This window comes from Bison bison, unplaced genomic scaffold (genome assembly GCF_000754665.1).
Source record: "Bison bison bison isolate TAMUID 2011002044 unplaced genomic scaffold, Bison_UMD1.0 scf7180017864508, whole genome shotgun sequence".
In the NCBI taxonomy this organism is placed as follows: Eukaryota; Metazoa; Chordata; class Mammalia; order Artiodactyla; family Bovidae; genus Bison; species Bison bison.
Genome location: NW_011495064.1, coordinates 12,234,607 through 12,245,923, shown reverse-complemented (window position 1 = coordinate 12,245,923; position 11,317 = coordinate 12,234,607). Strand labels below are relative to the sequence as shown.

Below are 11,317 nucleotides of genomic sequence, written 5' to 3'. Positions count from 1 at the left end.
CGGAACACCCACGCCGCGGTCACTCCGCGCCCGCCCGGGCCCTCTGGTGTCGTCTCAGCCCTGCGGTGACTGCAGCCCTTCTCCCGCCACTGTTCTGGGGGCGCTCGGAGGTGTGTGCGGTGCCCAGGCCTGTCCCGTACTGGCTCCGCTGCCATGCAGGGGCGACGGGGGCGAAGGCCTCGCGGTGGGGAGAAAGACCACGGGTCCTCGGGCTATAAAGAGCAGAAGGTTAGCCGGGAGTGCGCGCCCTTGCCCGGGGTCCGAGGCCGGCCCTGGTCTCTGCTCAGGCGGACTGGCACTGCGCTGAAACGGCGGTGTGTGTGTGCGGGCGTCGGCGGGACCTGGAAACGGTGGGAAAGTAGATTCTGGTATTCAGGGCCTGTTTTCATCACTTGAAGGGCTGTTGAGTTGGGGAGGGAATAAACTGCGGTGGCATTGAAGGAATTTGAACTGGATGAAATTACAATCACCACGTAGTGTTTTTGTAATTGATTTTAAAGAATTAAAGAACTAGAAGGGAAGTATAGGGAGGCAGATTTGGCCTTATTGTAAGTAAAGACTTTGGCATAAATAAATGTTGTCTGGAAGCACCGCTAAAGCTCTCGGTCCGCCCGGAGTCAAGCGCGCTGGGGTGGCTGGTTGCTGCCCTGGAGGCGAATTTCTGTAACTAGGTAGGCTTTGGGAGACCTTAACTCCCTCGCGTCCCCGACAGCTTCCATACTCGCAAAGAGAGAGGTCGGCTGGCGGCCCAGCAGCTCTCGCCCGCCGCCGGCATTTCATCTTCTGCTCCTTTTTCTGCTCTCCTCTCACACCACCATCCTCCACCCGGGTCCCAACAGAGAGATGGTGCCGGGCTGGGGGCGGGGTTGGGGTGTGTGTGTGCAGCCTGGGGTCTTCTGGGTAGCGAGGCTAGATAGAAGGCTTCATGTGGGAATCCAAACCCAACTTCGTCCCCGGCCCCGACCTCACTCTTTCCCGCTCACGACGCATGTGGGTATCTATGTCCTACCTGTCTCATGCTCTGTTTCATCAATGCATTGCTCCCGTCTCTGCGGCACGACCCGGGCTTTTTCAGATTTGCTAGCCGGTCTGTTCTAACTGCAGAGATCAAGCTCACAAAAAAACGGACTTAAATTTTAAAAACGTTTTTTTTTTTAAAGGTATTTTTAAAAAACAAGTTAATAAAATAACACCCACTTTTCCCTCTTCGCAAACGTTTTAAAATTTTTGTTTAAAACAAGGTGTCGTTTAAGAATGGTATTTATAGTACCTTCATTTAAATTTATTAGTTATTAAATTTAATTGCAGAAGTGTAAGAAAACAAAACCATTTATGTCCACCACCCACAGATTAACACTTGTTGAAATAATGTCATTGTTTTTAAACCTCCATTTTTTTAGTTCAGTGAGAGCATTTTTAATTGACCTTCTTTCAACTGAACTTATCTGCCTGTCAATATTTGGGCCTAACAATGCCAGTTAGTAAACCTAATGCTTGTTTCCTCTCATTTTTATTAGAAGGTGCTTAAACATATATTTAAAAGAAAACCAGATAGAAAATAAAATGGATCCAGCTTTGTTAACTATCAAAACTCATGGCTAATCTTGTTGCATCGATAAATGAGCTGTTTTAAGCATATGAAACAAACAAAATAATAGAACTGTAGGATATTTGAGCCTGAGAAACCTCCTTGTTAGAATCCTGTCTTTCCAGGTGAGGCCTTTAAGATGGAGAAATGAGCTAGGCAGAGCTCCCCAAGCAGGCAAATGGGATTTCAGTATTTGCCTCCCTGCTAACTGTGTGACCTTGGGCCAGTTACTCAACTTCTGAGTTCTGGTTTCATCGTTCATAAAATAGGTTTAAGGATCAAAGATACCTAACTTGAACTCAAATAATATTCATTAGCATCCCCAGTACTTCTCTCCCCTTTGCTGAAAGTAATATGTCAAATTATTGTTATAATAAGGTCTCTACCTGGAATTACTGATTCTTAGTTCAGTCTCTTTCATCAGCAGAGCTGCTTTCTGTCCCTTTTGTAACTATCATTTGGACCTAGGCTATATAATTAACTAATTATCTATCCATCTCGCTGTATTTGCCAGGCAAGCTTACCTGTCAAATCTAGCTATCAGCTATTTGTCAAGCTTCAGTCATTCCCATCAGCCCCCTGCCATCTATTTCTACTGTCAATATCTATATTTGTCTCTCAGAGCTCTCTGTTCTGTCCCTCACAGATAGCTATTTTATATCTAGCCATATACTTCTGTCTACTCTCATTAAATTACCTCCACAAAGCTGGTTAATTTATATTTCCTATTTATTATTAATTCTATCTTTCCTGTGAACAATAATTCCTATTTACCCAACTGTTGGTTATCTCTTTATCATCTACTCTATTTTACCTTCTATATATCTACCATCCATGTCAAACTTCCATCTCTATGGATCTTTAGCAGCTGACAGTATATGCATATGTCTGTAATGGTTATCATCTCATCAACTCTTGCTTTGTCTTTTATTCTGGGCCTCAGTTCCTGATCTGTAAGGTTGAATAAAATGAACTCCAGGGTTCTTTCTAGCCCTGAGCATCTGGCTTATCTATATTCTATTTCTCTGTATTTCTGTATAATCTGTCTTCCAGGTTCTCAGGACTCACAGCATATCTCCTGCATATCACAATATATGTAGGATTTTGCTATTGTTTAATAACCTGCCATGCCACCTGTCAGACTATATATACACTGGTTGCATCCATCTCTCAAAGAAATCTTAAAATACGGATTCCTAGAGCCTGCTCAGGAGGTTCTCTTAGGAGTTCCAGGGTGAGACCCAGGGAAGTTTATAAAGTAGCTCTCTGGGTGATCCTAATGAACAATAGGCCTGAGCATCTCAGCTCTGGGAGACAGAGGGCAAGCCTTCCTTTTTCTTGCTGTGCTCCAGGGCCAGTTCAGTGACCAGCGAGGAGTAGATGTTCCATAAACATGTACTGAATGAGTGGGCAGTTTTCTCTTGACTTGTATACTTATCCATATGCTAATTTTATCAGTCATTCCCCTTAGTCTTTGGCATGACTGCTCCCTTTCTGTCCCTCTGCTTCTGTGATTCCCTTGCACTATCATAGCTGATTGTTGATCAGTCATAGGTGATGGAGTTCTATTGACCAATTCATGGATAAAACTTCAGGGAGGGTTAAGCAGATCGGTGTATGGGTTCAGAGTTCAGGGGTATCTGTATGCCCAAAGCTCTAGCATGGGATGCTCTGGGTAGGCAACCTGAGCTTTTTAGTTGGGCTAGGGCTTTAAATTGGTTGAGAGTGGAATTAATGGCGCGGGTTAATCCAGGAGGAGGAGGGAGGGGCCCTGGGCAAGGGCTAGTTCTTCCTTCTAGCTCTTTGCTCCTCTCTGCTGTAGCGCAGCCCAGCAGTCTGACCAGGGTGAAGGCCATCTAAGATTCAATCCTGGTGGCCGGTGGGGCAGACTTGGGCCTGGGTTAGATCAGACCTTCGAGTTTGAGTGAACTTGTGTGTGTGTGTGTAATGAGCATATGTAACATATGTGTGAGGCTTCTCTGGTGGCTCAGCAGTAAAGAATCCACCTTCAATGCAGGAAACATGGGTTTGATCCCTGAGTCGAGAAGATCCCCTAGAGGAGGGCATGGCATGAAGTAACTGGCCCAGGGTCACACAGTCAGTTAGCAGGGAGACAAATACTAAAATCCAATTTGCCTGCTTGGGGAGCTCTGCCTAGTTCATTTCCCCAATCCAGTATTCTTCCCTAGAGAATTCCATGGACAGAGGAGCCTGGAGCACCACAGTCCATAGGATTGCAAAGAGTTGGACACAACTGAAGCAACTTAGCACACATGCACGAACATATGTGTGCCCGTAATGTGGAGGACATGTGGGCTGAGTGTGATCAGTGCCCAAAGGTCAGGTGCTATCATAGGTACGCATGGCATGGAGCACCTCTGTGAGCTTCTGTGCATGGTCGGGGGGGGGGGGCACATTAGTTTTAAGGGTGAGGGAGAGAAAGCATTTGGTTGCTCCAGCTGATGGATTTGTCAGTATTTCTAGCTGCTCCTCCAACTCCAGACAGTTCAGGAGGTGTTTCTTGACCTACCCTGGCTGAGTTTAGCTGAATTGTGAGGGAAAGGGATGCAGAAATGTGGTCTCTTGGCCTTGGAGATTCCTCAGACAGTGGTAGGGCATGCAAGGGGTGAGTGACTGGAGTCCTATTGAAGCCACAGCTGTGGACTGAGGAGGTCAGGGGAGATTACATGGGAGGAAGGCTCCTGGAAGACCACAGCCATGGAGACAGGAGGGCCGTCTAGACTGGTGGGAAGAAAGGGGGAGGGTTTGGGATTAAGATGGTGTGGGAGCTATCGAGTGTGGCTGCCTTCTTAGGGCCCAAGAGCATGGGTGGGGGCGATCTTAGGAGTCAGAAGTTTGTGGTCACCTGCTTATGGGTTTTCCCCAGAAGGGCATGGTAAGGAGACTTCTCGCCTGGGATATATCCCTTTGGGGGAAGGATAAAAGGGAGATATCCAAGGAACTTGAATTTTTAGGAAAGGTTACTGGCTCACCGTGTGTTCTGAGATGGATTCATCCCTTCCCTAAGTCTTGGCTCTTCTCCAAGAACTTCTGCACCTCTGAAGGTCCACGAGTCCAGTGGGAGGCAGGAGAGGACAGGAGAGATAAGGGAGGCTGGAGTGGTTCTCTGAGGGTGTGGTCCTGAGAAGATAGGCGAATCTTGTGATGTCTCCCTGAGAGTGAAGGCATCCAGGGTGGACTGAGAGAGGAGGAAACCAGAAAGCTTAGGAAGAGTTAGGACTCTGGTTGATGAGGAGCCAGAGGCAACGTCAGTTTGGGGGAGTGAGGGGTGAGCTTAGCATGGCATTGGGCTTGACCTTGAGAGTGGGAGCAGTTCACGTGGTCAAATGTTAGGAATCGGATCCCCAGTGGAGAGGGCAGGGAGGCGCGCTGAGGAGTGGCTTGATTAATGCCTCCCAGCGTCTGTCTAGTCTGAAGATGACAGACTAGAAAGAGTGGTGTGTCTCTGTGTCTGAGGGAGACAGAATAGAAGGACACGGGCTTAAATTAAAACAGAGGAGATAACAGTAGGACATAAGGAGAAACCTCTTGTATCAGAGTTACAAGACTCAAATGCCCCTGATAGAGGATTTTTAACTCTTTGAGGAGAGGACAGGTATTCACCTGAAAGTGTGCAGGGGCCCAGATAGGACGGGCTAAGACTGGGGAGTGGAGGAAAAGAAGGGATCCAGACCTGATTCATTCAAAGGTAGTCTGAAACATTGGCTGGAGCTATAGTTTGCTTGTTTGTAAGTTCATCTGTCCATTCACTCGCATACATCTTCATTCATTGGTGTATCCAGTGATCAGTCCACTAGTGCTTTGGTACCTTCATTCATTCATTTATCCATACCGGTTTCACCTGAATCAGTCAGTCAGCCTAATTCAAGCTGACCCTTGTCCCCTCAACAATGGATCTTCCTCTCCACCTTCCCCCTAGAAGTGGTTAATTCAGTCCACAGCTGAAAGAATTAGGAATTGACCCTCTTATAGAAGTGGCCACTGAAGTAAGCCAAGAAAGGATCCCATCTCTCTAGCAAATTTCCAAACCCCTTTTCCAGTTAAGAGTCCAATCCCTCTACCATTGATTTTCCCCTGTTTTCCAGGTGGGCACCAGTGCCTCTTTCCTAGAGCATAGGGCTCAGTCACTTCACCTCTGCCCTGCCAGCTGAGTATACCTGGAACATGCCCACTGGGCCTCCAAAGCCAGCTAACACACCACTTTTGTTCTCCAGGTTCCCATACTGTCTGATGAGGAGACAGAGGTTTGAGCAAATAAATTAACACGTTGCTGGAGTCACTGTCACGGAGACAGAGAAAAGCACTAAGGAAGTACAGACAGGCAACGGGCCACGTCCGGGGACAGGGAACAGAGTTTCAAAGGCTAAGTAAGAGTGGTCCCGGTGGTGTAACTTGGACAGAAGTGGAGACTGTTGGAAGGATCTTGCTTATCAGAAAGACTGAGAGACATTGAGTATGGTAGGGACTTAGAAGGCCACAAGGAACCTCTCTCCAAACCCAGAGGGTTCAGAGGTGTGTGAGGGCTTCCCCGGTCAGAAAGCCAAGTGTGCCTTGGGCTTAAAGAAAGGTGAGTAGCATGCCAGTGTTGGGGGCAGGCAGCCTCCCAAGGCCCTCTGCCACTGAGCTGGTAGCCACGTTATGTGACCTGGCTCCTTTCTAGGTCTTTTGTCCTCTAGGGAAGGAGTTCTGGGATGACCCCAGATTTGCCTGGCTGGACTGGAAAGTTCATGGGGTGTCATTCTTAACTCTTCCCACACTTGGGCCCAGTTCCTTTTCTTTGGCAAATAAAAAATTACTATTAATTGTTACAAGTAAGCATTAAAGAAAAGTCGGAAGTGTGGAAAGAAGACAGGTCCCCCATACTTTGGGTACATTTCCTTCTAGTCTTTTTTCCCCTATGCATAGGCTTTGTTTTTCCATGGCTGTGATCACACTGTGCCCAAACTGTGCATCCTGCCATTTTCACTGATATCACTAAGTCATGAGCATCCCCTTGCTATTACAGTCTTTGTAAACAGCATCTGGACACTCAGCCCAAGGCTGTTCTCCGGAAGATAGCCAGGCTGCCTGGGAAGAGAGTTTTCGTCCCCGTTTCTAGAGAGCTGCCTCCTTGACCCTAGTATTTTCATGGAGAAAATATTCAGAATTGCTTTTCATTTGGGTTGGCCAGGAAGCTGTCCCTGGTGTGAAAACATACTCTGTGCCCCAAGTTCCACCACTGAAGCTTTCACTCTTTGGGCCAGTGATGCTGGGCAAGGGTGGCAGGCTAGGCCCATGCAACTAGAGATGAGTCTCCTTTTGGAAGGAGACTTGGGAATGCATGGGGGAGGGAGAAGGTGCAGAAAGGGCCCTGTGTTCCTGGTGCTGCCCCAGATGGTGCATCACCAGGCTGGCCATGCTTAGCCCTCAGCCAGCCCCTGGGGCTCTCAGGAATACCGCCCCAGCCCTGCATCCAGGCCTGAGTCACACACACGCCTTGCACAGGCTGGGCGAGCTCACCCGCCTACGGGCTGGCACAGTCACAGTGGGCTCCAGGGTGGGGGGCAGGGGCCAGGCTGGCTGCCAAATGGTTGTGCCGAGAACCACCCAGGGCCCAGCCAGCCCTGTGCCTGAGGAAAGGTGGGCACGGAATCCAGAAGCCCTGCCCCTGGAGCATCTGCCATCTTCTCCATCTATCTGAGCTGGGACATGCAGGCAATGGGTTGAATCCAGCCCTGGAACTGAAGGAAGGAGGCCTCCCCTCACTCCGTCCACCAAGGCCAGTCATCTCTTCCTGTCCGTGTGGCTGTCCTGTGTAGCATGGAGCGCTGGCTGCCCTCACACCCACCCTGGTGCTCAGAAACCAACAGGCAGGACCAGTGGTGCCATGGAGGCCCTGGGAGGGGCGGGCTCCACGGAGGGGACAGGGGGCAGTGTCTGCAGGATGGGAAGGCGGGGCATCCTGAGCATGAAGCTGCCCCCTGGGCCTGCGTGCCGGCCCAGCTTTGGCTGCCGCTCTGGGCTTTGTGGCTAAGGCCTGTGCTTTTCACCCATTCTCAGGGAGCAGGGACAGATCTGTGTAGTGTCTCTGAGGATCGCCTTTAGCTGCCCCCCTACCCCAGGATTCAAGGTTCTCCCTTTAGTAGTCACTGCTGTTGCTGCAGCGAGGTGCTTACGCTTGTCCCACACACATGACCTACCGCTCACCACCTGTACGGGCGCCACGGGTCACTCCAACCGCAGTTGTCTGCGTCTGTCTTAGTTGCTTCAGTCGTATCCGATTCTGTGTGACCCCATGAACTGTAGTGCTCCAGGATCCTCTGTCCATGGGATTCTCCCGGCAAGAATACTGGAGTGGGTTGCCAAGCCCTCCTCCAGGGGATCTTCCCCACCCAGGGATCGAACCCGCGTCTCTTATGTCTCCTGCGTTGGCAGGCGGATTCTTTACCACTTGCTTTTTAAATGTGCTGTTATTTCAGGAAACCCTCCATGCCTCATAACCCTGCCCCCTCGGCACCACCTTCCCCAGGTATCCTGTGAACAAAAGCCCAGAAGGTGCCCTAAAGCTGTAAAGGGCCCCAGAAAGCATCTCTCTTATGCATGAGGGACTTAAATCCAGAGAGGGGAGGGAACACAGCAGATGATCAGCACTCAACCCCTCTCGCCAACTCTGAGGGCGATCTGGTCTGGCCTGGTGCTGCAAGGCCAAGAAAAGGACTGTGTAGTCAGGAGGAGTTGACAAAGTGAGGTTTTCTCCACACTCCTCAAGAACTAAAACTATAAAGCTAGTGAAGGACCAGGACGATCCTCCCAGATCATGCAGGAGAGGATGTTAAGGGCTGTCGTGTGCTGGGCACTGAGCAAATGCTGGAGGAGGCGGGAGAAGGGATGGATGATGAGAGACGGGACGGAGTCTGGGGAGGCTTCCTAGAGGAGATGGGCTTAGCATCATGGGCCCGCCCTGCCTCCACATCACACAGGAGAGTTGTTGGGCTCCGACCCCTCCCCTTGTCAGGGCTCTCACTGCCTGACATGAGCTGGGAGGCTCTCTGTGTTTAAGAAGGAGCTCACTTCTGTCCCCTGGTATTTCTCCCAGCTATTCCTTGTGTGACCTGTTCCCACATCTGGATGGGCTGCAGGGGCTGGTGATGTGGGGGTAGCAAGTCCAGAGCACTGGGTGGGATGCAGACACCCCGATGTGTAAGGAGGATGAGGCCTCCATTGGTGGATTTCAGACTACCCCGAGGAGCTGGCACCCAAGGATCCAGGACTCCCCACCCATCCAGCTCCACCTCTGAGGCGGGATGGAGGATTCTACCTGAGGTTACTAAGACAGGCTCCTCTTGTGAGACAGACTGACCTGGACGGTATGAGAGGCTGGTGCCTCGAGCAGTGGGGTCTCTGGGCCTCAGAGTGCTCCGCTGTCCTGGACACTGCCCTTGGCAGGAACAGCGCCTCTGGGTTAAGTAGCTGTGTCTGCTCTGCCTCTTCGTGCTGCTCTGAGCACAGGGTTGACTTTGGGGTGGGGCTCACCCTAACCATCCAGACCCATGTGGTGGCTGCAGGAACCAGGATGCGCGGCAGCTCCAAGACCCCCTCCCTCTCCTCTGTTGCTGCTGCTGCTTCTAAGTCGCTTCAGTTGTGTCCGACTCTGTGCGACCCTAGAAACGGCAGCCCACCAGGCTCCCCCGTCTCTGGGATTCTCCAGGCAAGAACACTGGAGTGGGATGCCATTTCCTTCTCCAATGCATGAAAGTGAGAAGTGAAAGTGAAGTTGCTCAGTCATGTCTGACTCTTAGCGACCCCATGGACTGTAGCCTACCAGGCTTCTCCGTCCATGGGATTTTCCAGGCAAGAGTACTGGAGTCGGGTGCCGTTGCCTTTTCTGCCCCTCTGTTGAGGGGACAGCAAAACAGCCCCTCTCAGGCCCACTGTGCCCTGGCCCCCCTCATTTGCATCTGGAAGGGAAGACCTCCAGACCCATCAGGTGGCACCGGCCAGCGGAGACAACCCTGGTCTCCGTTTCCCCATCCAGCTCCCAGCCCAGCCTGAAGGCTGAGTGGCTGCGGGGGGGTTGCTGGGGGGTTTTCCCCTGTGCCCCTCCCTCCCCGGCCCAGGTGAAGGTGTGGTTCCAGAACCGGAGGACAAAGTACAAGCGGCAGAAGCTGGAGGAGGAAGGGCCCGAGTCGGAGCAGAAGAAGAAGGGCTCCCACCACATCAACCGGTGGCGCATTGCCACGAAGCAGGCCAACGGGGAGGACATCGACGTCACCTCCAATGACTAGGGTGGGCAGCCGCAACCCCACCAGGGCAGAGTGCCACGCGCTGCTGGCCAGGCCCCCCCACCGGTGGGCCCAGCAGGACTCTGGCCACTCCTCGGCCGGGCTGCGTGGAGGCCTCAGGTCACGGCCCCGGAGGGCTCGGAGCCTGGGGCCACCACCGACAGAGGGACAAGATATGGGCTGGCTGAGGCCCAGGACTGCTCGACCTTCTCCTTGGAGAGCCTGCCCGCCTGGGCAGTGCAGCCCCCCAGCCACTCTCCATTTCTCTTATCTCCTTTTCGTTTTGCATTTCTGTTTTAATTTATTTTGCAGGCACCCGCTGTAGTTCTTAGTGATCCCCTTGTGTCTCCCTTCCCTATGGGAACAATAAAAGTCTCTCTCTTAATGACATGGGCATCCAGCTCCAACCCCAGAGCCTGTGAGCCTGGGGTGGTGGGTTCTGGCTCTGAGAGCCACAGGGGGAACTGGCTGAGCAAGCTTGTTCAGGGCCTGGGAATCTGGACGGGGCCTTGGAGACTCAATCCACTGACTCTTCTCTTTTGATGGTGCTTGACCCTGGTCTCTAGCTCCAACTCCACAGCAAGAGAAACTGAGGCTAGACGTAGGGAAGAACCACTCTGTATTCTGAGGGAGGCTATGCTCAAGTCTTCCCAAACTTAATGAATGGTGGGAATCAGGCCCAGGTGGGTCAAGGAGGAGACAGCATCCATACTTCTCCATGCATGGAGCTCTGGTGACTTCTCCAGTCAAGGGAAAAATGCGGCTGGGTAAAGGGGGCATCCTTCCCAGAGGTGACCACCTCTGCCCCAAGTCCTGCCCCACCAGGATGCTCTCCTGCCCCTGCAAAGCCCCTCTGGGTGGATGAAATCTTCAGAGACAGGGCTTCAGGCTGAGCTTGCAACTGGTTCCTGGGAACTTAGGGCCTTCCAGCCTGGGCAAGAGCTCGAGGCAGGGCCCACCGATCTCTAGTTCATCTGCCTCCAATTTGTTCACTTGTCTTTCCTGCTTGTCACGCAGCAAGGTTTCCTTCATCCTAAGAAAACCTCTGTTCGTAACCTGTATCCCGTGCCTCTGGCCCTTACCATGGCCAGACCTGCCTCTACTGCTCCATCTCGCACGTGATCCACACCCCTGCTCCCCACCTCTGCCTCCCCACTGGGTGGGAATTGAAGACTGTCACCACCCATGGTTACTGCCACCCCCGGCCCAACTCAATGCCCCCCATCTGGCTTCACTGCTCTCCATCTTAGGCCATTCCCTCCTAGGCTCCCCCACCCCTCCCCGCCTTCACCCCAGTGCCTCTGATGGCTCTTCCTGCCTTTCTGAGTCCTCCCCACCCTTATCCCTGTCCTGTCCCCTCTGTCTACCCCAGGGTCAGTCCGTGCCCCCCCCGCCTCCCTTGCTGTGCCGTCTGCCTGGGCCTTCGCACCCACCTCCAGGACTTCTC

The 11,317-nt window shown here is 52.0% G+C and overlaps 1 protein-coding gene across 1 annotated transcript in view; it reads left to right on the top strand.

The window, feature by feature from the left end:
• EMX1 (empty spiracles homeobox 1) overlaps positions 1-10,258 on the top strand; it is a 17,269-nt gene extending 7,011 nt beyond the window's left edge. The window contains exons 4-7 of the mRNA XM_010829879.1: positions 160-350; positions 713-846; positions 8,824-8,955; positions 9,554-10,258. Coding sequence (XP_010828181.1) covers positions 160-350; positions 713-846; positions 8,824-8,955; positions 9,554-9,873 — 777 coding nt within the window. The 3' untranslated portion in view covers positions 9,874-10,258. The remainder of the gene's footprint in view (positions 1-159; positions 351-712; positions 847-8,823; positions 8,956-9,553) is intronic.
• Positions 10,259-11,317: the final 1,059 nt, after the last annotated feature.